We start from the raw sequence: 26,942 nt of genomic DNA on the forward strand, positions 1-26,942 counted from the left end.
CATTCCTGAATAAATCTAACTTGCTCATGGCATATAATCCTTTAAATATACTGTTGAATTCTGTATGCTAGTATTTTTTGAGGCTTTTGCATCAGTGTTCATAAGTGATATTGGTGTGTAGTTTTTTGGTAGTGTTTTTGTCTAGCTTTGGTATTACTGTTGTGCTGGCTTCAGAGAATGAGTTAGGAAGAGTTCCTTCTTCTTTACTTTTTCTGGGAAAATTTGAGAAGGTTTGGTATTAGCTTTTCTTTAAATGTTTGGTAGCATTTACCAGTGAAGCAGTCAGATCCAGAACTTTTCTTTGTTGGGAGATTTTTATTGAGATATAGCTGACATATAACATTGTATTAGTTTTAGATGTACAACATAATGATGATATATATATATGTGTGTGTGTGTGTATATAGTGTGTAGATATGTATACATGCACATATTTTTTTACTGTATACATAATGTGTATTTACTATATAGTATCTCTCTTTCTCTCTATAAATCATTACTTTAACAAGTTAACATCTATCACCACACATAGTTACAATTTCTTTTGATGATGAGAATTTTTAAGATTTACTTTCTTTGTGACTTTCAGATATATAATAAAATATTGTTAACTATAGTCACTATGCTGTACATTACCCCCCAGGACTTATTTATAAATAACTGGAAATTTATACCTATTGCCCACCTTCACCCATTTCACCTCCCCTTCCATCCTTGTCTCTGACAACCACCAACCTGTTCTCTGCATCTAAGAGTTCTGCTTTTTGGTTTTTGTTTTGATTCCACATATAAGTATGCTGGTTCACAAGCTCTTTGGGATCTTCTCAGGTATAAGCTGAAAATGGTCCCATACTTGGAGGGCAGGGAAAGACCTACAAAGATGCAGGCCATTCCAGAATGATAGGTAGCAAAGTTAATAAGCAAAGGAATTTACAGATGAGGCTTGTCTTGGGCAGCCACAAAATGAGTAGATATCCATACCCACCCACCAAATCTTGAAGTTTACATAAAAGCTGTAACTGGGTTCGGTCATGTATATAGTCCAGATGGTATCAAACCTATATCACTGTCTCAAGGTTATAGCCTCAGGCAGCTTCTAAGAGCAGAGAAGGCAGACAAAACCCACATTTTAAGGACAGGGCAGGGGTGAGGAGCCTCCAGTTGCCTGGGTCACAGGTCAGTTGGTGGTCATGTCTTTTTTATTTTATTTTATTTTATTTTATTTATTTTATTTTATTTTATTTTAATTAATTAATTTTATTTTATTTATTTTATTTTATTTTGTTTTGTTTTGTTTTGTTTTGGTTTTTTATTTTATTTTATTTTATATTTTAATTTAATTTAATTTAATTTAATTTTTATTTTATTTTACTTTACTTTATTTTATTTTATTTTATTTTATTTTGTTTTATTTATTTTGGTATCATTAATCTACAATTACATGAAGAGCTTTATGTTTACTAGGCTCTCCCCTTCACCAAGTCCCCCCCACATACCCCTTCACAGTCATTGTCCATCAGTGTAGTAAGATGCTGTAAAATCACTACTTGTCTTCTCTGTGTTGCACAGCCCTCCCCGTGCCCCCCCCCCCTATACATGCTAATCGTAATGCCCCCTTTCTTTTTCCCCGCCCTTATCCCTCCCTTCCCACCCATCCTCTCCAGTCCCTTTCCTTTTGGTAACTATTAGTTCATTCTTGGGTTCTGTGATTGTGCTGCTGTTTTGTTCCTTCAGTTTTCCTTTTTTCTTATACTCCACATATGAGTGAAATCATTTGGTACTTGTCTTTCTCCGCCTGGCTTATTTCACTGAGCATAATACCCTCTAGCTCCATCCATGTTGTTGCGAATGGTAGGATCTGTTTTTCTCTTATAGCTGAATAACATCCCATTGTGTAATGTACCACATCTTCTTTATCCATTCATCTACTGATGGACATTTAGGTTGCTTCCATTTCTTGGCTATTGTAAATAGTGCAGTGATAAACATAGGGGTGCATCTGTCTTTTTCAAACTGGAGGGCTGCATTCTTAGGGTAAATTCCTAGAAGTGGAATTCCTGGGTCAAATGGTATTTCTATTTTGAGCATTCTGAGGAACCTCCATACTGTTTTCCACAATGGGGTGGTCATGTCTTCTTGATGACTTCCTTCTACACTCCATCCCTTGTGATTGGCTTTTAAAATCTCATATGCTCCCTCCCCTCCCCTGCCCCTTGAGTTGTGCCCTGAGTGGTCAACAAGGGGTTTCACTAGCACAGAGGTGGCTCCTTTGACAGCTGTCTGGCTGTATTGGAGACATATGCTGCAACAACAGCACGGGTGTGTGCAAGAAAAAACACAGATTAGGACAATGACTCCCAAAATCGACTATGATTTTTTCCACCAGGAGCCCCATAATCCAAACTACTGACCTATTAAATCTCTTAGACTGGGTGTTGGATCACTTAGGGCATTCAACTGTGTCCTCAGTAAATGTCATTAATAAAGATGATATAGTAGACTCATCAGGTATAAATACACAACATTCTGCTTGGATAATGGCACAGGTGTCTCCTTGTGAAGCCCTAATAATATGCAAATCCATCCCATTTTGGAGGACAGCTTATCTCTTAAAGACACATCAATGTTCACTAAGGACAGGCTTTGTTGGCTATCGCTTAAAGCTTGTTGAATAAATTTCGTAAGAGCTTTTATATATGCTATAACATACTCCAGGCCAATGTGTGGAGCAAAGAGGCCAAATGATCATACCAGTGAAAGATAGATTGTGCTCATCTAGCTTAAAAGAGAGGGACTTTGGCAACTGTGGTTACACTGGGGTTGATTCTCCCCTGTGCTCAGGGAAAACCCAGGTACAGCAGCCCAACCACCTGGGTGGAGGCTACGGGCAAAGATCTGTGCCACATAACCATGGCTCCCACTTGGGGCTGCCTAGTATATACCTGGGCAGTGCAATCAGTCAGCCCCAAACCAGTTGCCATCCCTTAATGTGACAGAATGACTGCATAGGTTCAGTGATATCCATCCCAGATTCTTGGTACAGTTGTGCTGGTTTTCTTTAGAGTGATTTTATTCTTTTTCAACACCCAACATAAGGGGGATTTGGGGCTCAAATTCCATAACCTGGGGTAAGCCACATAAACTCATCCCACATCTGGGCATAGCCACAAGTAGTCCTGATGGTGGTATTTTAGGGCCCTTGTGTTCAGTGAGTTGATGGGCTGTGTCTGCAGTTTTAGTAACAGGAAGAGTATCCATGCCCAGTGTTATTGATAGTGTGTGTACCCCAGGCCATGTTTCTGGATCAGTATTGGTGACATCACATGATTTAGGAGTACTAGTTCTAGTTTATTCCTTCTTATTTATTTATTTACCTTTATTTTTTGGCATCATTAATATACACTTACATGAGCAACATTGTGGTTACTAGATTCCCCCCATTATCAAGTCCCCATCACATGCCCCATTACAGTCACTGTCCATCAGTGTAGAAAGAAGCTTAAGAGTCACTGCTTGTCTTCTCTGTGCTATACTGCCTTCCCCGCGCGCCCCCCGCACCAATGAAGGCCGAGACTTTATCTTTTTACCTCTTATGGAAATGATGCTGTCTTAGGCTGTCACCCTGAAACATTGCACAGTTTTTTTAAAAAATTGCTGCTGAAATTTCAGAGGTTCCTTGGCACATGAAATCTAGAGCCAGATAACTTCTTATTTGAAGTTTGCAGTGAGTTAACTTTTGGACATGTAAAAAGATTTGTGGTGACAAATCACTTAGGACAGGAAGGAATCCTTCCAAGGTTAATTATGTGTTTTCATGTCCTTTTTAAACCCGTGTAAGACGTTTAATTTGCTTTAAATGGTTTAATGTCACCTCCAGACACATCATAGTTAGTTGTGAAAACCTGAGTGGTGCCCTCAACAGCCATTGAAGTGTGCCGGCTGCTGGCTGCAGTGTGTTGTTTGAGTTTCTGTGTCTGTGTAGTTTCCTTGACTCTTTCCTTCCTGGCCACTACTTACTTGCAGAGCTTTCTTGAGTTTCCCTTGTCTGCTCCCAATTATTTCTAACTTGATTTTCTCCTCCATTTGTTGTTGGTTTGTAAGTCCTGTAATTTGCAGCCATCTGCACAGCAGTCCGTTATGTTGAAGGACCAAATTAATTTCATTGGTCTTCCTTCAACAGTAAGATTGTTCTGAAGGAGATGCTACTACAAGCTGCCCTGTGGGGTCTTCCCAAGCGTCCCTCTCTGCAGGCATGGGGCAGGGTTCTCCTGGGATCAGTACCAGCAGTAGAATTGCTGCAGGCAGGGGACACAGGTGAAAAGTGGGTGAGCGGTATGGGAATTCTCTCCCTGAGCCTGCGCTGGGCAGCACATGGTGTCCCCGCCCCTACCTGGCCGCCCCAGGGCAGTCACCTCCCATTGTGCCCCTGCCAGTCCTGGTGGTCAGCCACCCTTCCTCACTGCCCAGCTCCACCTGGCCTTCCCAGGGAGCTGCCCGCCTTCAATCACCTGTCTTTGGGTCCCAGGCAGCCTGGTATATAACTTTTCTCCCAGAAAGAATGCCCTCTCTTCCACAAAGGATCTGCCTCCTGTCCTGGGGCTGCAGGTCCTTCTGCGCTCTCAGAGCTGGTGGGCAGTGGGAGTGTAGGGGGGCAAGTACAGCTCCCTGCAAGCTGGCTGTGCTCACTCTTGGATTCACTTTCTTCTTGGGGTTTTTACTGTTGGAGGAACAGGGTGAGGGCAGATAGAATGTAAAAGGAGCAGCTGTCTGGGCAAAGCACAGCCCTTTAACTCAACATCTCTTCTGCTCAAAACCCTGAAACCATCCTCCTGCCCCCACTTGCCTACAATTCCCAGAGTAAACCGGACCCCTGAGAGCTGTAGTTCCTACGAGAGGACAAGTGATCAAGAGCAGGGCCTGAAGGGCAGCAGGGACACAAGGCAAGGTACGATGCATGGAGCAGAGGGGCGCTGTGCACATTTCCCAGGAGTGCCGGCTCCTAGTGTGCTCTGGGCTCTCAGCCCTGTCCTGGGCTGCCACACTCCCTGCGTGTCACAGACATGGGAGTAGAGGCTGTTGCCAAACTTCCCCACAAGGCTCAGGCCAGCTAGGTCCCCTCTAGGGTTTCAGGCTCAGCAGTCACAGCCCCATGAGTTGAAAACCAGAGCCCAGGCGTTCCAGAGGAGCTGCGTGATAGCTGTTCAGCTGGGTCTAGAGCAGTGGTGGCATCCTCTGTGGCCCTGGATTGGGCACTGACAGCAGATCCTGACCCTCTGACTGCCAGGTGTTGGGGAAAGCCACGTACCCTATTGAAACCCCACATTATCTTTCTGCAACAACAGGCCTGGCTTCTCTGGTTTCCATTCTGCCATAGGCCCCCAGAAAGACAGCTGGGAGGAATAGAGAATTGACTCCAGGTGGCAGAAAGTCCCACAGGCCCCCAGGTGTGTGCGTGCAGATCAGACGTGACTCAGGGCTGACTCACCAGGATGTCAATTATGTCAGAGTTGCCTGGTCCCTACCTGTGCCCATTAGGGGGCACCTTGGTATTTCAGATCAGAAACCTGTGGCTGGGTTTGCCCCTAGGGATGGAAGTAGGTCAGGTGCCTTTAACAGGCTTCCTGGGTCATGGGAAGTGGGGAGGGGCCCCTGAGTGCTCTGGGCCCAGCCCAGGCTCCTGGGAATGGGCCCTCAGTGACCCTAGGGGAGGATCCAGCCAGAGGGCTGCCCAGATGTTGGTTCAGATGCAGGCCCATCCTCACAAGTTCCTGGGAGTTCTGTCTTGGGGGCGGCCTGCCATAGTTGTGATCTGAGGAAAATACCTCAGCGCTTCCTCACACAGACACATTGATGTTACAATTAAGAAGAAATTGAAGGTCATTAGAAAAGGCTTTCAAAATGTAGACAACACGGAGGAAGTTATTTGTCAATTCAGATTTGGTAACAAGAAATCCCCAGGTAAGTAGGCCCTCCTTCCCTCCAGTGACAATCGTCCCACATCAGGCTGCCTCCCCACAGTAAACCAAGCCTAGACACCTGCCGGTGACACCCAGGAATTAATCCATCCCCAGCACCACCACACACCTGGGAGTAGCCTTTACTGCAGCCCACACTGGTTTTTGGGGCAGGGTGTGCCCTCAGAGCTGCGTCCCCCTCTGTGCGCCCCTGCCCGCACCCATTAGGGGGCACCTTGGCATTTCAGATCAGAAACCCATGGCTGGTTTGGCCCCTAAGGAGGGAAGTAGGCCGGGTGCCTGATGTTCACTGGTAGGAGAATCCAGATAGCAGATTCAAATCCCTCCAAATGTATCTACATATTTTACTTTATTTTGCTAAAATACTAAGAGAGGTTTAGGTGAGTGGAGAGTTTATGTTATGATTCCAAAATTTACACGAAAGAGCAAGTGGGGTTTCCATGGAGGAAAGTCAACCCATGCCTGCTCAGACATCTCTGAATTTCTAATCCACAGAACCTGTGAGCATATGAAATTTTTGTTTTATGTCCCTACGTCTGGGATGGTTCAATACACAGCAGCCGATAACTAGAATGTCCCTCATTCACAAAGGACACTGGCCTGCTTTCACAACCTTCTTCTAGATCCTTCTATCCTATGGGTGACTTCAGTGTCCCCACAAATAAACTTTACAGCACTCTTGTCTCCACCTGCTCACACTCAGTGATGTCCGTATGTAGGCCCCCTCAGCTGCCCTCTGTCAGTTTACCAAAGGGCTGGCTTTCCTTGAAATTGTAAAGACCCTGGGATGGTTTGGGATAAGGGACAAATGGAGGCCTCATCTGACCACCCCTTCAAACTCCTGCCTGGGGTTGCCCACAGTTCACAAGGTCACAATGGCAACCTATTGTCCATCATAATGGACATACCTCACCAGGGTGGGGTGAAGGTGCATAAGTAGTGGGGCCGTCATCCCACAGCCAACCACTTGCTACTTGGACCCACAGGGCAGGTATCAGGTGGCAGCTTGCGGGTGCAAGATATATTGATTAAAGCGTGAGTAGAGCTGGGGTTGGGAGTGCTGAGGCCCCTGAGCACGGGAGGAAGCAGAGGAGGTTTTGGCTTGAGGTGGCCTGAAGTTTACTGGGACGAGACAAGAACAGCGGTCCCAGGATGCTGGGTCCCATGCTCGTCGTCTTCCTGCTGCTGCTGCTGCCATCTCCGCTCCTGACCACCAGGAGCACCCTCCACCACTACCTCACCCAGGACCAAGGTCACCACCCCAGCTCCAGGCTCCAGGGGAGCCCAGCAGATGGGGAATCCTGCTGGAGCACTTACGACGTGTACTTCGTCTTAGACTCGTGAGTGGCCCACCTGCTGTAGTCAGTGCCATAGAACAGTGCTGTCCCTGGGGTCAGTATGGGGCCCCAGGCTCTGAGAGAGGGAAGCAGGACTGTCTTGGTCACATTCAAGGAACAGACTCTCTGTGGCCTCCCTGTTCCTGGGGCAGAAAGAATGCCCCAGGCACTTGTTCTCTGGGACTTTTTCTCTTGAACAGGATTGAAGGCCACCATCTGGTTTCTAGATGATTCAGTCCCTCCAACCACATGGCCCAGATCTGTGACCTGCAGGCCCCTTAATCAGCTGGCGGGGAAATAACTGGGAGCAAACTTCTCAGCAGTTAGCGCCCTCTGGGCTTCGGCTTTTGGTTTTTGTCTGTTGGCATGTTTTGTTCTGTTTTGTTTTTCACAGCAATGACTATTGTGTAAATGGGCCCCAGGGAGATGGCCGGGTTGCTTTTGGGCATCCCCAGTGTCACCCTTTGCTTTCATGCTGCCAAGTGCTTTGCTTCTTTCTTGGACACCTTGGAGACCCAAGTTGCAGTGTGTGTGTGCACTTCCAGGACACTTTGGTCCAGAGCCTGGGGGAGCTAGGCTGTGGGTTAGGCACCTGCAAGCCCTCAAAGAAGGAGGGGATTTGGGGGTCTCAGTCTTTGGGGGAGATGACCTTGCTTCCATTTTCACCTCCTGTGTTGGGCTGGGAATAAGTGGTACTTATTCAATGTGAACAGTGGTATAACTGTCAATATATTTAAAGGATTCTTTAGTGTCCAAGGACTTTCTTGGCCTTTCTGTCATCCTCAAAACTATCCCTGGAGGGAGAGCAGGGCAGGCCTGTGATGTGCAGTCTCCTGAAGTGGGCAGCTCCTGGAGGCTGGAGGAAGCAGCCCAGAGGCTGGAGGGGCTGCAGGACCCAGGATCCCTGAGCTGCCTCATTCCATTCCAGAGGGGACTGCCTCTGACTCCCCCTGGTCTCCATGGAGACTGCTGATTGGGGGTGCAGGTCCAGCTGAACCCGCAGAGCTGGGAGCCTCCCCTGCCAAGGAAGATTTAGACTCAGCTTCTCCAGGAACTGCGTGTGCGCCCCCTCCAGTGCCATAGCCCCGTTAAATCATTTGCAAACATATTATCCCATTTGGTAGGTTGCCTTTTTGCTTTGTTGAGGGTTTCATTTGCTGTGCAGAAGCTTTTTAGTTTGATGTAGTCCCACTTGTTTATTTCTTATTTTATTTCCCTTGCCCATGAGACATATCCAGAAAGAAATTTCTCATGTTCATGTTCACGAGGTTCTTGCTTGTATTTTCTTCTTAGAGTTTTATGGACTTATGCCTTACATTTAGGTCTTTAGTCCATTGAGAGTTTACTTTTTTTTATGGTATAAGACAATGATATATTTTTATTCTTTTACATACAACTGTCCAGTTTTCCCAACACCATTCATTGAAAAAATTGTCTCTTCCCCAAAGTGTATTCATGGCTGCTATGTCATATACTGATTGACCATATCTGTATAGGTTTATTTCTAGTGGGCTCTCTATTCTGTTCCATTGGTCTATGGGTCTGTCCTGGACTTTTGTTGGGAGGTTTTTGATCACCAATTCAATGTCATTACTGTTAACTGGTCTGTTCAGATTTTCTGTTTCTTCCTGGTTAGTCTTGGGAAGTAGCGCTTTTCTAAGAATTTATCCCCTTCTTCTAGGTTGTCCAATTTGCTGGCAAATAATTTTTCATAGAATTTTCTAATAATTTGGATTTCTGTGGTGTCACTTGAACTCCTCATCTTTCATTTCTGATTTTATTTGTGTCCTTGCCTTTTTTCTTGTTAAGTCTGGCAGGGGGGTTATCTATTTTCTTTACCTCTCAAAGAACCAGCTCTTGGTTTCATTGATTTTTTTTCTATTTTATTATTCCCTATTTATTTATGCTCTGATTTTTATTATGTCCCTCCTCCTACTAACTTTGGGCTTCATTTGTTTTTCTTTTTCTGATTTCTTTAATTGTGAGTTTAGACGGCATGTTTGGGATTGTTCTTGTTTCGTGAGGTAAGCCTGTATTACTGTGTACTTCTCTCTTAGAACTGCTTTTGCAGCATCCCACATATTATGAACTGTTATATTTTTCTTTTTTGTCTCCATGTGTTATTTGACTTACTCTTTGATGTGTTCATTGATCCACTGATTATTTAGAATCATCTAGTTTAGCCTCCACGTTTGAGTGTTTTTTTGTTTTGTTTTCCTCATGTAACTGATTTCCAGTTTCATACCATTGTGATCTGAAAAGATGCTTGATACAATTTCAATCTTTTTGAATTTATTGGGGCTCTTTTGTATCCTGTGATCTAGAGAATGTTAGAATGTTCCATGTGAATTTGAGAAAAACGTGTATCCTGCTATTTGGGGGTGGAATGTTTGGTATTTATCTGTTAACTCTATCTGGTCTAAAGTGTCATTCAGTGCCTTTGTTTCTTCATTTGTTTTCTGTCTGGATGATTTGTCCATGGATGTAAGTGTCCTGTTAAAATTTCCTAATATGGCTGTGTTAGTATGTCTCCCTTTAGGCTTGTTAGTATTTGTTTTGTATATATATACGTGCTCCTATTTTGGGTGCATAGATATTTACAATTGTTACATCCTTTTGTTGGACTGATCCGTTTATCACTGTGTAATATCGTCTTTGTCTCTTGTTATTTTGTTTTGAAGTCTATTTGCCTGTATTGGCATAGCTGCTCCTGCTTTTTTCTCACTTTTATTTGTATGAAGTATCTTTTTTCATCCCTTGATTTTAAATATGTGCATGTCTTCAGGTCTGAAATCAGTCTCGTAGGAATCATACAGATCAGTCTTGTTTCTTTATCCATTATTGACATTTTATTGTTTTCTGGCTATGTTTATAGTTCTTTTCTGTTCCTTTCTTCCTATCTTATATTATTCTCTTGCTATTTGATGGTTTTCTTTAGTGTTCTGCTTGGATTCTTCTGTTTTACTTTTTGTGTGTCTATTATAGCCTTTAGGTTTGTCATTACCATAAGGTTCATGGATAGTTTCTAAAATATGTAACAGTCTATTAAGTTGATGGGCACTCTGTTTCAAACAGTCTAAAAGTACTACTTTTTTATTCTTTTTCCTTTTCCACTCTCTCTATGTAAGATGTCATCATCTCCATCTTTTATGTATCCCATGACTGATTTTGTATATAGTTGATTTACTACTTTTGTTTTTCTTTTAACTTCATATTTGCTTAGTAAACAATTGGTCTACTACCTTTCCTGCAGGTTCATCTTCACTGATGAAAAGTATTTAGGCTTAAGAACACTTCCACCTACAGAAGTCCCTTTAACATGTCCTGTAAGGCTGGTTAAATGATGGTGAATTCTTTTAACTTTCATTTATCCTGGAAACTTTTAATCTCTCCTTCAATTCCTAATGATAACCTTGCTAGGCTGAGGACTCTTGGTTGTAGGTTCTTCCTTTCAATACATTAAATATTTCATGTCACGGCTTTCTGGCCAGTAAAGTTCCTGCTGAGAAATCAGCTGATAGCCTTATGATGTTATCCTTATAGGTAACTGTCTGCTTCTCTCTTGCTGCTTTTAAGATTCTCTCTTTATCTTAATCTTTGCCGTTTTAATTACTATATGTCTTGGTGTTGTCTTCCTGGGGTTCTTTTTATTAAGCACTCTCTGCACTTCCAGAACCTGGGTGTCCATTTCCTTCCCCAGATTGGGGAAGTTTTCAGCTATTATTTCTTCAAAGAGACTTTCTTCTGCTTTGTCTCTCTCTTCTCCTTCTGGGACCGCAATTATGCCAATATTGTTTCCTTTGGAGTTGTCACACACTTTCTCAGCATCTTAGCTTCTTCTCATTTTTAGAAATCCCCTTTTCTCTCTGTTCCTCAGCTTGGTTGTTTTCCTGTTCTCAATTTTCCATATCATCGACTATTTCCTCTACTTCCAGCAGTCTACTATTCATTCTCTCCATTGTATTTTTTAATTTCAGTTATTGTATTAATCAGTTCTGAGTGACTTTTTTTCAGTTCCTCTCTCTCTTTGTTGAAGTTCTCACTGAGATCATCAATTCTTTTCCCTAGATCAGTAAGCGCCTTTATGACTATTATTCTACCAAGAAGATTGGTAATGTCTATTTTATATAGCCCTCTTCCTGGTGTCTTATCTTGTTTTACTTGAAGCATATTCCTCTGCCTTCTCATTTTGTCTGGGTTTCTGTGTTCCTTCTTTTGTGTGAGACAGATCTGTTCTGCTTCCTGGTCTGGAAAGTAGTGACTTTGTGAATAAGGTATATACTGTGGTGCCCAGAAGCTCAAAACTCTTTACTCATCAGTGTCTGGTTCTCCTTTGCAGTGGAACCACAGTTGTTGGTGGGCTATGGGATGGTTCACCTTTCTGCCTGTCTGCTGGCAGTGGCTGACAGCTCGCCTCTGCATGCCCTGTGTGTGCCTTCTAGCACTTCTGCTGGGGGTCAGGCAGGGCCACTTTCTGCATGTCAGCAATTTTCCAGCACAGGGAAGTGTGTCGCAGGACTGAGCTACCAGTGAAGAAGATGGAGCATTTGGAGCTCCCACATGCACCAGACCACTTGGGCTGAGGGAGGCCTGGGGAAGCATCATCCTTGTGCATGGGATTCACATATAAATCAAGTATAAAAATCAAATGAATAATCATATCTGACTTGATTGTTTGTAATTCACCAATCAATAGTTCATGATGCATGATCAAAACAGAAACAGTTTCTGTGATATGACTGCCCTTGCATATTGTTCACCATGTAAGAACTTGTTCGTTATTCTTCAGAAGATTGGAGACTTTTGAGAGTTAGGCTTGGGGTTGATTAATGATTGTATATGGAGTCCCCTATACAGAATTTTATTGTTGTTAACAACCATTTGATCAATAAATATGAGAGGTGCCCTCTCAGCACCATTCTTGCGCTGTTATGCCTTGAGTCCCCTGGCTGGTCCTTTCAGATCTTTGATATCTCATCACGTCTCCTCCCTTATCTGTGGGTCAGAGGCAGGGAGGGATCGACACTCCTGCTCTTTCTCCTCCAGGGAGAGCTCCCTCCAATCCCCACTCCTCTGGCATACTTCATCCTGCTGGTAAATCTTTCAAACTGTTGCCTGTCTGTTGGTTCTCAGCAGGACCGCTGGAGCATGCATGTATTCCAGAAGCAACAGGAGTCACAGCCTTCCCAAGTGCTCCAACTCTCCCTGGTGTCCAGCCCCATTACTCATCAAAGTCCAGTGCAGTGTGGGCTCGTGTTCCCAGAGCTGATCTCCAGGGCCACGTGTACAGGATTCTTGAACACTTATCCCCTCCCCGCACCATTCCTCTCCCTCCTACCTGTGGGCTGGGATGGGGGAAGGGCATAGGTCCCAATTCATCACTGCTCTGCCACTTTGCCCTTGTCGGTGTGGTTTTCTCTTCTTCACCAGGTGTAGATGGTCTGTTCTGCAACCTTCAGGTCATTTTCAGGCTTAGTACTATTTGCTGTAGTTACTTCAGTGGTGTGCATGTAGGGGAAGGTTTGTGCCATGCCTTCCTACTCTGCCCCCTTTTCCTGGTTCTCCACACTGTCTTTTGATTGGAGCATTTAGGCCATTTACATTTACAGTTATTGATCTATATGTACTTATTGCCATTTTGTTAAATATTTCCTGATTGTGTGTGCTGTTGTTCTCTGTTCCTTTCTTCCTTTCTTGCTCTCTTGTGTTTTATGACTTTCTTTAGTGTTATGGTTGGGTTCCCTTCCCTTTATTGTGCATCTGTTATGTGTTTGGTTTATGGTTACCATGAGATTCTTATATGACTTCCTATGAATATAACAATCATAATAAGCTGATGGTCACTTAAGTTTGTATGCGGTCTAACAGCACTACATTTCTTACTCTCCCTCCTCCACATTTTATGTATGTAACACCTTTTTATTAAGTAGTTTCCCCAATTTTGAGATGATTGTTTTGTCTAGTTTTGTCCTTTTGACGTCCATGCTAACTGATCTACTGTCTCTTTTATAAAGTTTTCTTTACCAGTAGAAATTTTTTCCTTTGTTAAATATCTTGTTTCTATTTAGAGTCTTTTCTTTTCCTCTTAAAGAGGTCCCTTTAACAATTCTTGTAAGGCTGGTTTAGTAGTGGTGAACTCTTTTAACAAGTTTATCTGTGAAGCTCTTTATCTCTCCTTCAATTCCAAATGATAACCTTGCTGGCAGAGTATTCCTGGTTGGAGGTTTTCTTCCATTCAGCACTTTGAATATATCATGTCATTCCCTTCTGACCTGTAAAACCAGCTGATAACCTTTTGGGGTTCCCTTATATGTAATTTGTTGCTTTTCTCCTGCCTCTTTTAAGATTCTCTCTGTGTCTTTGATCTTTGACATTTTAATGATGATGTGTCTTGGGGTGGACCTCCTTGAGCGCATTCATCTTGCGTGGAGCTCTCTGTGCTTTCTGGGCCTGCTAGACTGTTTTCTTCCCCAGGTTAGGGAAGTTTGCAGCTCTTATCTCTTCAAATAAATTTTCTCCTCTGTCTCTTCTAGGATTCTTAAATGTGGATGTTATGATGTCTGATGTCCAATGCTTTCTTACCCTATACTCATTTCTTTTCATTCTTTATTCCTTCTGCCATTCAGCCTGAGTGCTTTCCATTACTCTGTCTTCCAAGTCACTAATCCATTCTACTGCATCCTTTAGTCGGTGTTTCATTTCCTTCAGTGTATTTTTTTATTTTATCAGTGAATTCTTCATCTCTTGATTGGTTCTTTTTCTAGACTTTCTGTCTCCTTGTTGAGGTTTGCCTTGGGTTCTGCTATTGTTTTCTCCAGTCCAGTGAGTATCTTTATAACCATTGTATTAAATTCTTTATCTGGTAAATGGTTGACTCTGTTTCATTTTGTTTTTTGTTTTTTTCTGTTTTTTATTTTCTTGTTTGGTTACTTGAAGAATATTCCTCTGTCTCATCATTTTCTATGATTTTTGGCACTTGGTTCTATGAATTAATTGAAAGGGCTTGCTTTTCTGGTCTTAAAGGATTGACCTTGTAGGAGAGTGCCCTGTGTAGACTGCATAGGCCTCATGGTTTTGGCAAGCTGGGGGCTGTGAGATGAGCTTTCCCTGGTGCTGGAGCTCCCAGGGCATGGTCCTGGGGGTGCGGCTTTGGGACCCCATTGGGGGGGATCCTGGATTCTGCATTTGTTGAAGAAAGGGTGGTGTGCCAGTGGCAGATTGGCGGTGCAATTCTAGTAATCTGGTACCAGCTAAGTCCCCCTGTGCACGCATATGCCTGTGCACACTCTGGACTGCTAAAGTGATTTCTCACATCGGGGCCCATCAGGCCCCTCTGGCAGCATGGAATCACTCTGCACTTTTCCCCCACAGCCGCTGCCTGCTCTGGGCTACTCCCAGGAATTCCCACCTCAGCACCCAGGGTTCTGCTGGTGGCTGGGATCAGGCACTGTATGGGCACATATCACCCCACAGTCCCTGCACATTCTTTCATGCTGCAGGGAATTCTTACATTGGTGCCCACCAATCCCTCTAGCAGCCAGGATCAGACATCATTCACACACATTCCCCTGTGGCCCCCATGCAGTTGAGCTGCTCCAGGGAATTCCCACATAGGTGCCTGCCAGTCCCACTCGTGGCCAGGATCAGACACTTTGCTCTTATTCCCTGTGGACCCTGTGCACTCTGGGCTTCTCTGGAGAATTCCTACAATGGTGCCCACCGGGTCCAGCTGGTGGCCAAGTGTCAGCCCCACAAATGCATTCTTTTGCGGTGCTCTGGGGAAATGCCTTGGTGGGACCGGCCCACATATTTGTGCACCCTCCCTGTGGGTGTGTGGAAGAAGTGCAAACAGTGGTGCTGGCCAGCTCTCCTGATCCCAGATGGCCTCCAATGTTTTCCTTCTTAAGCAGTGGGTACTTAGTGCTGAAACTTAGGTTCTTTCACTTGTGATCTAGTTCCTTTTCTCTGTGCCCTAGGGCAAGGATTCCACACCTGGCTCTCAGCTGGACCCCTTCCCCTTCCCTCTGCCAGTTGCTGTGCTGGGATTGCGGTTCCTGTGGTTCCTGGGTTTCTGTCTCTCCTCCTGCCTTGGGTTTTTTGTGTGTGTGTGATCTTTCTGTCCCTCCTTGTATAGAAGGTCGTGTTCACTTCAGTCTCCACTCTTCTTCAGGGTGAAATACTCTGTGTAAGTGTAGATCTGGTGGAAGAAGGTGACTTCAGGCTTTTTCTACTCTATGATTTTCCCAGAATCCTGTTTCTCTGGCTCTTGTTACCATTTTTGGCTTAAAGGCTATTTTATCTGATTTAACTATGGCTGATTTCTTCTGATTTGCATTTGCATGGAATTTCTTCTTCTATCACTTCATTTTTAACCTACATATATCTTTAGAGCTGAATGAGTCTTTTGTAAGAAGCATATATTTGGGTTTTATTGTGTACCCAGCCACTTGGTGCCTTCTGAATGGTGAATATAATCTATTCACATTTAGAGTGATTCTTGATAAGTGAGGACTTGCTATATTATTTTATTGTTTGCTTTCTGGTTGTCTTATATTTCCATTGTTTCTTTTGCCCTAGGTTTCTGCCTACCTTTGTAGATTGTTTTCCATGGAAGTATACTGTTGCCAATTTAAGCTTCTGTTTGTTCAGTGTTTCTTCGTGGAAACTAAGGCTTAGAGCTTCCAGGTCTGCCATTTTCACGCTTCATGCCACTAGTTTGTGTGTAATTTCATTTTTTAATTTATCAAGGAAATGCTTGAACATAAATTTAAGATAGAACACTATTACAAATACACTATTACAAATACATATGAGTCTCTTGCCCCATACCACCCCACTTCTGATCCTACTCCTCAGAGAGAGCCATTTGCAAGTATTCCAGATTTTATTTTTTTGAACATATATATCTAATATTTACTGTGACCATGTATCTAATAATGTGTTTATACACTAAGACATGTTTATACTTTATGCTGTTTCTTGCTGCTTAAGGTTACATATTCTCTGTTAACTTCTTACTGTGGAAGAAAAGAATTTAGCTTTGTTATATCTCAGCTCCCTTACATGATTCTGCTCTATGCATCCATTCTCCCAGAATAGCTATATTACTAGAATGTTTGGCCTCAAGGTTTAATTGTGGAGCTGTGTATTGATGCCCATCTCTCAATTCTCATGGAAGAGTGGGGCACTAAATCAGGACTGGAGCCGAGTGCCAGAAGCCCACGTGTCTGCTCTGTTCCATACTGCCTCCTTGCTGGGGACTGTAGGTCCCTGTGGTTGCCTGTGAGCTCTCACAATCAAGGGTTTCCTTCAAAATTATCATAAATTAACAACTATCCCAGAGTAGATAGGTGGGTTGAAGACTCTTGTTTCCTATAAATTGTCTTTGGAGTGTGTCCTTTTCACTCAATGGGATAACAGAGGAGAGAAGTAATGGGGAGGAAAAGGGAAAGTGTTACTATCATTAGTAGGAATGGTGTTGTCTTGCACTTCAGTGTGGGTCTGAGAGAAAATCTCTATTTAAGTAGGTAGACAAAGTCTGCTGCTTTGCTACCCAGCAGCTGGCAGACTCAGGGTCACCCTGACCTGCCAAGTGCGATGGGTAGAGTGTGGGGTTTGCAGCCAGGGCTGGGTTCACATCCATGCTAGCTATTGAAACTGTGTCACATTCTATGACCTGTGGAATCCTGTTTTCTCATCTGAAAAGTGGGAATAATTGTACTATCATAGGGTTGTTCTGGAATCAGAAATCATGTATGTAAAGTGCCTGATAGATATGTACTCACTGGGTAATCTTGATATTGGGGTCATCTGTCCTTAGTTTCCTCACTATTTGCTGACGGTTTGAGATGTAGCCTTAGAGGCAGAAGGAATGGCGGGGAGGGAGACCTGAGAGCCATGACCCACCCCCGTGTTCAAGGGCTGGAGGAGGAGCAGAGAGCTGGGAATGGTGATTCCCAAGGGGAAATGGGGGACCAGGAGAGCCAGCATATCAGAATTTCTGGAGGCTTTACCGACCAATGCATCCTACCTCATTTCCTAACATTCCCACGTGGCATGATCAACCATCCGTGTTTGCCGCCAAAAGCTCCTCATCTGAGAAGTCCTTCAGCCCCTACCACAGAAGTCTAACTGGTCAATTGCTGCCCCTCACATTGACTAAAGTCACCACGAGGGTAACCCACTGATTTCCCTCCAGGAGCTGTGGTGGGCTTTAGCTATTTCAGGAGCTGGGGGCGCTCATGGAGGAGCTTGCTAAGGGCCTGCAGGAAGGCAGGGAAGGCAGAAACTATGCCAATATGATACATGCACCTCCGTCTCTGACTCATGTCTTCTTCTTTTTCAGATCACACAGTGTAAACAACAATTGGATGTTCACACGGAGCTTTGTGCAGGATTTGGTGAACAGATTTAAAAAGTATGGCTTTTCAGCTCTGTGTTGTGGGGCGTTTTCCTCTCTGACTAAGTACATTGCTATTTAGATGCAGCGGACATGGGACTGCCTCAGGTCGAAAAGCTCAGGGCAGTGTTCTGAAGCAGGAGAGAAGGACAGATCCCATTTGTTTCCTAAGATCTATGCAGCCTTGCTTGGCTCCTTCCTGGGAGTCAGGCCTTGTTTTCAGGGGCACAGTCTTCCCCGGAGGACCTCACAGATTAGGAAATAGGCAAACTCCTTAACACTGTAACTAAGCATCTGGTTGTGGAAATTTTATCTAGATCTTGAAGGATGAGAAATAGAGGGTGACAAGAACCATGAAGGTCATTTGAGCAATAAGGGGTCTATTTGGCTGAACATGGTTAACATGGGAAGGTGGGAGATGAAAAGAGAGGTCAACTTGTGGCCAAGGCAAAGAGGCCAATAATGCCAGGAAGCAGGGCTTGGATTTCCTGCTGTGAGCCATAGGGAGCTCTGGACGATGCGTGATCAGAGGGGCTGGTGGGACTCCAGAAAGACAGGACTCCAGCTGTACTCCAGGCAGAGAAGTCTCATAATGGTGGGCAAGAGCCAGGACCAGTGGGGAGCTCATATAGGGACCTGTGGGAACAATGTAACTAAAGGATAACGAGGGCCAGGTGATCAGAAGAAAGGGGCCAGAAGGTGAAAAGGGAGGGGAGAATATGAATGGCTGATGAGGGAGGATAATTTCTTTGAGATGAGGGGGAGGGAATTGGGGAAGATCGTCCAGGGAGGAGAAGAAGTGAAAGTACAAAGAATTTGTCAGGAGAGGAGAAGCCAGCTTGGGAGGGCCCTCATGGAAGAGCATGTAGCTGCCTATCTCCTTGTGCGTGCAGCAGCCCTGTGTGCATGTGTGTGTGTGAGAGAGAGGGAGGCAGAGAGAGCAAACAGACTTTTGGGATTTGGGTCTACAGGGTGCTATGCCGCACTCTGACAAAAGGGCTGCACGCCTTCCAGGCCTCATAATCCTTCACTAAAGTGATGAGAACTTCTGGAGTCCAGGAAATGGACTCCACACTAAAAGAGACAGAATGGAGAACAGGGAACTTGGTGGGTACCCCCTCCCTGTCGCACATCAGCATCACTTTCCGCCTGTGTGTATAGTTGCTCACAAGCCCATGTTTCCTCCCAAGCCCCAAACAGCGTGTGTCCTTCATCACCTACTCCACACACGGCCGCATCAACATGAAACTGACCTCGGACAGGTAAGTGTTTCACTGATCCCCTAAAGCAGACCCAGCAATCAGGCCACAGGGAGGGCCAGGGAGCAGAGGGGGCCCCTGAGCCCACACTGAGGAACCCACTGGTGTGCAGGCACGGCTGCCCTGGACCCTCCCCTCACTGCCTTCCCTGACCTTCAGCCCTGGCCCCCTGGGCCCCACTGCGCCTCTGCACTGGCGCTGCCTGGACCCTGTGCTAGTAGACAGACTCCTCCCCTCAAAGCCCAGCCCTCCACCTGACCCAAGTCCTTCCCTCCGTGCTCTGCCCTTTCCCTAGAACAGGCTGACTGTGAAGATTCCCAAATCAGGTGGAGCAGATGTGGGGGGCCTTTTGGGACATAGCCCGGCACCTGCTGTTGTGTGTCACTTTCTGCCCTGGGCCACTGGGGAAAGGGGGAGACAATCAGAACCAGGGAGGAAGGGATGGGTATCATCCAAGTGTGGGTGCTTCAGTGGAGGGGAGCATGTTCCCCCTGAGTCTGGTCAGGTGAGCCCAGGAGTGGGTCCTGGAGTGGGGCTGGAGGAAGGCACCGTGGGCCTGCATCCCAGGAGGGTCTAGGTGGGAGGTGGGAAATTACGGAGCTTCTGAGTAGCAGTGAGGTTAAAATTCTCATGGAAGAAAATGACTGGAACCCCCCTGAGGAGCACCAGACAGAGCCTGAGGACCCTGCACTGGAGGGTCCCAGGGCCTGTGGACAGGAGGGGCCAGGGTGGGCATGGTGACCTTGGCAAGCTCTGCCTTAAGTGTGTGAGTACAGTGTGCCCTCTCCAGGGCCCCCGGGGGGCGGTCGTGCTGCCAGTCACACTGTGATGGAATTGCAATTGGGATCCCCCTGTACTCACCATGGACAGTCAGAGTATATCCCTGGGTGAGGCCCCCAGTTCTGCACAGCTTAGACAGAGCTGAGCACAGAGAGGACCAGGCCATCCCTATGGGCCCTATGGGCCTAGAAAGCAGCGTCCCCTTGTCACCCTACTCACCCGATAGGGACTGGGAAGGTGGGAACCAGGCCAGCCAATGCCAAAGGCACAGGACAGAGGGCCGGGACAGGGCTCCTTGACTTGGCCCTCTCCTGTCCCGGCAGGGCTGCATGCAGTGCAGATGGACAAGGACAGCCTGGGGCTGGTTGTAATAGGCAACCTCTCGTTCCATCTCCCACCTGCTCTTATTTTTTTTTTTCAGAGAACAAATAAGCAATTCTGTTATTGAATTGCTCAATGTACTACCTACAGGAGCCATAAATATGCAGCACGGATTGGAAAAGGTACAGAATCTAGATTTCTGAGATGTGGCTCTGCTTTATCAAGTTCTCAGAGGGTCATCATTGGGTCATCTCACTGTCCCCCCCAACAATTTTCCTTCATTTTGTTGCAGGCAAACGAGCAGATAGAAAGAACACGTGCTGCAGGTAAGTGAGCTGCTTCCTGCCTTCTTGGCGATGGTGTCCGGGGAAAGAGCCAGGCCTGGGCCTCAGTGAGGTCGGTGCAGACCATGCCAGGCCGCGTCCAAGCACTGACTCCTGGAGCCAGCTGCTTGCCCTCTCTGAGCGGCAGCCTCCTGCTTCGAGCAGTGGGGATGAAAACCACCCCGGTGATGTTCCACAGCACACAAGGGGTCACGTGTGCGACTTCATGGTTCCTAGGAAATGTGAGGCGCTGACCCTGGAGCTGGGCTGCATGAAGAAGAAAGGGGGATACCTAGGGGGTCCTAGAGCGGTGGGACTTCAGTGTGAGAAGGGAGCCTGACCTTCCCCCTTGCTGAGCACACATTCCTCCCTGACTCCTTCTCCCTTCAACTCCTTCCCTTGGGCTGATGCTCCTGCTCTGTGTCTCCCATAATGTAAAAGACTGCGCCTGTCACAGAACATCTTCATCTTGGCTGTAGGGTCTAGGAAAGGTGTGTGGCCCAGGGAGAGGCATTGAGCTGGGGAGGGGGTCTACTGCTCACCTGCCTCTGACCTAAAGCCCTGAGCCTGGGTCTACAGGTGCCCACGGGAGAGCTGTGGGTGAGGTCCAGAGCTGGACCAGGCCTGCATGGACCTGCGGGAGTCTTGCACAGTAGGTGTGCCCACTCCTGCTTTTGCTCATCTGGAAGGCTGATGCTTATCCTGTGAAATTCCTGGAGTTGCCTTTCAGGGCAAAGATTGCACTGTCTGGTAGAAGTGACAGTTCTGCAGGAAGAGCCCTAAGCTGGGCTCAGTCTCCTCATCTGCAAATTGGGTCCTGGGCCAGGGGCACTTCTTGTTGCATGACAAGCTGCAAAGCCTTCCAGGCATTTGGGTGGCAGGTGCTCAGGTCTGGGTGGCCTCTCTCCAGGAGGGTGAGGTGTGGCAAGCAGTGCTCAGGTCCTGGAAGCCTGTGGCAGTTGCTCTCATTGACCCCGTCACTCCCTGCCTCTCCCACAGGAGCAGAGGTTCCCAGCCTCATCATCGTGCTGACAGGTGGAGAACTGCTGCCAGAATCCTTGGCAGAGACAAAAGTTGAAGTGAGTCAAGCCCATTGTTACCAGCCTTTTGGTCCACATATTTGGACCAAATTGATTATACCCACCACTTCCTCTTTCTCAGGCTGCAAAATCTAAGCAGTTGGGGGCAAGTCTTTTTTTTGTCGGAGTGCAAAATTACCAGAAATACCAGGTAATTCTGAGCAGGTAACGAGGGGTCACTTGTGAGCCTAGCTGGGGAAAGCTTCAAAGACAGCTCTATGAGGGTCGCCCAGAGGATGGGCCTCTACCCACCAAAAAGTGCCTGGGGAATGGGGTTGGGCCCTCTCCACTTAGGCTGGGTCCAGGGAGTTGAAAGATGTACAAGGTGGCCGTTCAGAATGAATAACAAGTGTTGTGTCAGACCTGCACAGCAGAGGTGAGGGTGGAAGAGCTTTCCCTCCCCTGAGGGCAGGCTGCTGGTGGATGCCAGGGTCTAGCCCCTGGTGTCTGTCTCCTGGGATGGGGACCTCTGCATCATCACCCCTGGCTGTGGGCCCAGGCTGTCTCCTCTCCCTTTCAGCTGTTGGAAATTGCTGGCGAAGAGGATCATGTGTTTGGAGTGGACAGTGGATACCCTGGACTGGAAGACATCGTTGACCCAGTGAGTGAGGGGGGATGAAGGGGGCTGCACACCGTGCCCCCGCCGTTCACTCCCATGACCCTGCTACTCCTCTCTCTCTATTTCAGCTCGTAGCAAGGTCTTGTGTGCAGATTACATCTGTGGATTTCTCCCGTATCTGCTCTAGAGGTGATAACTGGAGTCGCTGTTGTAAACGCAGAAGTGTGTGTGTGTTTGTTTTGTGAATGTGCCATGTGTGTGGTGGGAGTGGTGTATGTAGTTCCAGTCTGCGCAGTGTGTTTGAGCCCACCATGTGTGTGTGTGGTGCGTGTGGTGTGAATGTGTATAATGTGCTGTCTGTACGTGAATGTGGTGTCTGTTGGGGGATTGTGGTTTAGAATGCACATTGGGTCCATAGAACGTTTTTGTCAGCTATGTATGTAAGTCTGTGTGAGGTACGGGTGCCTGAGGTGTCCTGGGGGTGGGCATGTGATGGCATCTTTGCCCAGGTTTGTAACGGGCTCCCTATCACTTTAGAGCACACTGCACAATGGCTTGGTGACTGTACTGCAAAATAACTGCCACATAAGTTTAGTGTAATTATTTTCTTTAATCTCACATCCAAAAGATTTATGAGGAAATTTAAAAAACTGTTTTAAAAACCTGAATGACACTACCAAATGGGACCCAACCATATATAACCACGACAATACGTCAAACTATTTACAAATCACCCCAGAAATCCAAGTCTGATTAGTATTTGAAATGTAATTTGAGTGGGTAAGGGACCTCCGGGATGACAGCTTCCAGCTGAGCCAGCTATTGGGGGCAGCTGTCTGACTCCCCATCTTCTGAACATGGGGGGGGAGCCAAGCAACTCCACACCTGGGGGCCTTCCCTGCTCCTCCTGGGTTAAGCGCTCAGCCGTGCAGCCAGTTTGACATCTCATTTCTATAATTACCTCTGGTTTCTGCTCTGCCATAGGCCCCCAGAAAGACAGGGGTTGGGGGGGGAATAGAGAATTGACTCCAGGTTGCAGAAAGTCCCACAGACCCCCAGGTGTGCGTGTGCAGCTCAGACGTGACCCAGGGCTGACTCACCAGGATGTCTTGGCTCCTCTCTCAATTATGTCAGGGTTGCCAGGTCCCTGCCTGCGCCCATTAGGGGGCACCTTGGTATTTCAGAGCAGAAACCCGTGGCTGGGTTTGCCCCTAGGGAGGGAACTGGGCGGGGTGCCTTTAATGGTTGGACTTCCTGGGTCATGGGAAGTGGGGAGGGGCCCCTGAGTGCTCTGGGCCCAGCCCAGGCTCCTGAGAGTGGCCCTCAGTGACCAAAAGGAGAGGATTTGGCCAGGGGGTTGCCCAGATGTGGGTTCAGCTACAGCTGCGTCCTCCCAAGAGTTCATGGGGATTCTGTTTTGGGGCGGCCTGTCATAGTTGTGGTCTGAGGAAAGTAACTCAGCCCTTCCTCACACAGACATTTGGATATTACTCTTGCAGATAAAAATGAAGTCAAGGTTATTGGGAAAGGTTTTCAAAACATAGACAAGGATGAGGTTATCTGTCAGTTTCGACTTAGAAAGGAAACCATACGTAAGTAGCCCCTCCTTTCCTCCAGGGACAGCTGTCCCACGGCAAACCAGGCCTTCAGAGCCCGTGCTGACCATTCACTATGTACACACTGAAAACAAGCAACATGGGCAGTGGAAGGGATAACTGGTTGGGAGCCTGGCCACCTGCCACTCGTGCCCAGGACTTAATCGATCCCCAGCACCATCATACCCCTGGGAGCAGCCTCTCCTGCAGCCCTGGCTGGGTGTGGAGTGGGGTGTGCCCTAAGAGCTGCATCCCCCTCCCTTTCCTGGGCTCTCACTTCCATTGAGAGGCAAGGACTTGAGTCCATTAGTCTGTGGGAGGGAAGTTGAGGCAGCCCCGGGGCTCTGAATCTCTGCCAGGTCTCCCAGGATGGTGTGTTCACTTGAGATTGAAAGATGATGCCATAAAAAATCCTGAAGAATCCACTCCAAAACTACTAGAATTAATGTCTAAATTCAGCAAAGTTGCAGGGTACAAAATTAATACACAGAAATCTGTTGCATTCCTATACACTAAGGATGAACTAGCATAAAGAAAAATCAGGAAAATAATTCCATTCACAATAGCATCAAAAAGAATAAAATACCTAGAAATAAACCTAAGGAAGTGAAAACTACAAGACACTCTTAAGAGAAATTAAAGAGGACACCAATAAATGGAAATTCATCCCATGCATGTAATATTGGTTTGAAAACTCCTTTCCAGTCAATCATGCTTGTCCAGGCCCCTCTGCATGCTGGGCTACCATTACATCATTCTTCTCTGGACTGTGAATATCCAACGGGAAAGTCAGTTTGCACCTCTTTGGGGATTTTTTCCCCATTTAATCCTAACCATTCCACACCCAGACACAAATCCTTTCCCCTAACCATACTTAGCATTTAGTTTTCATTACAAGCTCCAACAAAGGTAATAATGTTCAGAATGTCGTAGCTAATCTGACAGTCAACTCAGCAGCCTGGTACTTGGTGTGAGGTAGGTGCTCTGAAGAAGGCAGAGAACAGAAGCCGACATCTGTCAAAGGGCAACCTCTGCTTGCCAAGGGCCACAGGAGGGGAGACGCGGATGTGGGGCCTTGTCCATTCACATTATTTGCGTGTAAATTTCTTCCAGGAATAAAGGCTGTATCTGTGCAAGACACCTCCATTACCTGCCCAGGACTGAAGATGAATAATCGGGGCTGGTAAGTGAAAAGCTCAGGGAGCAGTGGTGAGATTTGGCATTATGCGTGACCAGCGTGGGGGATGCCTCCTCTTGGTGGAGCTGCTCACACCTGTTCTGGGAGGGCTCAGGGCTTCCTCTGCACCCACCTGTGCGGGTGGTCCCCTGAGGGGCTGTGATCCCCTGTCACCCAGGTTCTATCAAGGAGGGCAGGATGCAGGAGGGGATGGGCCCCAGGGATGGTACCTTTGGCCCAGGCAGCCTTTCAGGGCCAAGCCAACATACTCTGTCATAGAAAAGAGTTTGGCAGGTGACACCAAACAGCCAGCCTGGCCACTTAGCCCATGGCCACGAGGGCATATGGGCCATGCAGGGCTCCTCACGGCCCGCTCAGCCTTCATTGCAGAGGTTGACCTCATCTCACCTGGGATGGGCTCTCCTGTCCTGTGCTGCCTTCTATATGGTGTCCTGAATGCCTACTGATCAGAGCCATTACACTGAGGACCACTGCTGGGCTGCAGTTTGAGCCAAGTGCATGCACTGTGCCATCTGGGCTGCTGGTCACTGTCTGCCCTTTCTGTGCTTTAGGGCCATCTTCATCGATATCAGCCTGAATAATGGCCTCACCTTTATCAGGACGGATTTAGATGTCAGCAGGAGGAACTGTGTCACTTCCAGGGTAAGACTGCAGCCTCCCTCTGGGACTATACTCAGTCCATTCACTGGACGGAGAGACACACTGGGAAGCAAAAGGCAGGAACAGTGTCCAGGGCATCTGTGCAGTACCTCACAACCACTACAACCCCTTAGCCCTTCCCTGGGGAGCTCTACCCCACTCAGGCTTCAGAAGTGCCCTGGGAGTACCTCTGTAAACGTGTCTGGGGCCGTGCAGCTCCTCTGCTCTGTTGCAAGCCCAGGGTCCCTGAAGGCACATGGCACCGACCACTTGGAGCTCTAAGCGGACTCTGAAACAGTGCTGAGACCGGCCCCCTGACTCCCACCTTGCCGCCTCCCTGGCCTGGTTCTCCTGGTGGGGAGTTCAGAGCTCCAGATGGGTCTGGCTTAGGTGAGGGGTGGAGGCTGGAGGCTGTGTGCAGGGAGCTAGAGTCCAGGCCCTCAAATCTGGGGTCCTAGGCCCAGGAGCCCTGGAGGCTCGGACCACCTGTGGCTCTGCGTAGTCGAGGGGAATTTCCACTGCACTGGTGCTCCGGCCAAGCCCTGCCCCCAAGCCTGGCTTCCAACAGCACTGACATTCCTGTGCATGTCTGTTTATACTTATCCCGGGATGTCTGCTCACAGATCAGCACACAGAGCTGACCCATTTGCCCATCAGGAGTCCCACCCGGTGACAACCGCCCTTCAACATGCACATTTGGAAAAGAACTCAGGAGCCAGCTTGTGTCTACTCCCAGCACAGTGGCTTCTCCCCCAGCCCTGGCCTGGCCTCTCCTTTCCTCTGCCCTGTCTCCTGGGCAGTGAGTCAATCTCACCCTGTCCCTTTCCCACTTCTCTGAAGCATCTCACTTGGTTGAATGGTTCAGGACTTGCAGCACCTGACTGCACAGATGCAGTGAGCTTCTCCTTGGCCATGAGTAACAACAGGACAGGAGCCCCCATTCCTTACGGGCCTGCCCTGTACCAGGACAGGCTGTGAACTCTAAACCTCACAGGTGTCCAGTCACTCACTCCTACTGATGTGGAAGTGCAGGCTCAGAGGGCTGAGCAGCTCTGTGGAAGGGGGCAGGGAGGGCAAGGTGTGGGGAGATAGACCCAGGGTGCTGCCCTGATCCTGCAATCCCCCTTCACTCGGGCCCCAGCAGCCCCCTCTGCACCCCCTGTGTGCCTTCACTGGTGTGCTCCTCACCAGGCCCCTGTGCTGTCAGCCCAGGCGTGCAATGGGGGCTGCCTGTGGCCCAGCATGGAGATGCCGGACTCCCTGACAGGGCTCCGGGGCAGAGCCTCTGAGCAGGGTCTGTGGCCCTGGGCTCTTCAGGGGCCCTCAGGGTCCAGCCCTGGGCTTCTAGTCCAGCTGTGCCCTCTCAGAGTGGGGCAATCTGAGTGTAAGGCGGAAAGGTGGATTTGGAGTTATGGGGTGGGAGCCAAGTGATAGGCACCACAGGAAGCTGCCCAGGTGCACAGAGGCCTTAACACGTG

At 47.3% G+C, this 26,942-nt stretch overlaps 1 protein-coding gene across 8 annotated transcripts in view; it reads left to right on the forward strand.

The window, feature by feature from the left end:
- The window catches only part of LOC140846858 (anthrax toxin receptor-like), a 68,684-nt gene that overhangs the window by 31,454 nt on the left and 10,288 nt on the right, over positions 1-26,942 (forward strand). For 5 of the 8 annotated variants that reach the window (XM_073224961.1, XM_073224960.1, XM_073224959.1 and 2 more), the window contains 10 exons: positions 17,658-17,729; positions 18,902-18,973; positions 20,172-20,253; positions 20,364-20,397; positions 21,394-21,473; positions 21,556-21,624; positions 21,994-22,074; positions 22,161-22,221; positions 24,741-24,810; positions 25,377-25,467. In XM_073224961.1, coding sequence (XP_073081062.1) covers positions 17,683-17,729; positions 18,902-18,973; positions 20,172-20,253; positions 20,364-20,397; positions 21,394-21,473; positions 21,556-21,624; positions 21,994-22,074; positions 22,161-22,221; positions 24,741-24,810; positions 25,377-25,467 — 687 coding nt within the window. In that variant the 5' untranslated portion in view covers positions 17,658-17,682. Of the gene's footprint in view, positions 1-1,703; positions 7,316-17,657; positions 17,730-18,901; positions 18,974-20,171; positions 20,254-20,363; positions 20,398-21,393; positions 21,474-21,555; positions 21,625-21,993; positions 22,075-22,160; positions 22,222-24,740; positions 24,811-25,376; positions 25,468-26,087; positions 26,898-26,942 lie in introns of those variants that run through there. The other 3 variants (XM_073224964.1, XM_073224958.1, XM_073224957.1) reach the window with 3 other exon arrangements.

Source organism: Manis javanica, chromosome 16, assembly GCF_040802235.1.
Source record: "Manis javanica isolate MJ-LG chromosome 16, MJ_LKY, whole genome shotgun sequence".
Taxonomy (NCBI): domain Eukaryota; kingdom Metazoa; phylum Chordata; class Mammalia; order Pholidota; family Manidae; genus Manis; species Manis javanica.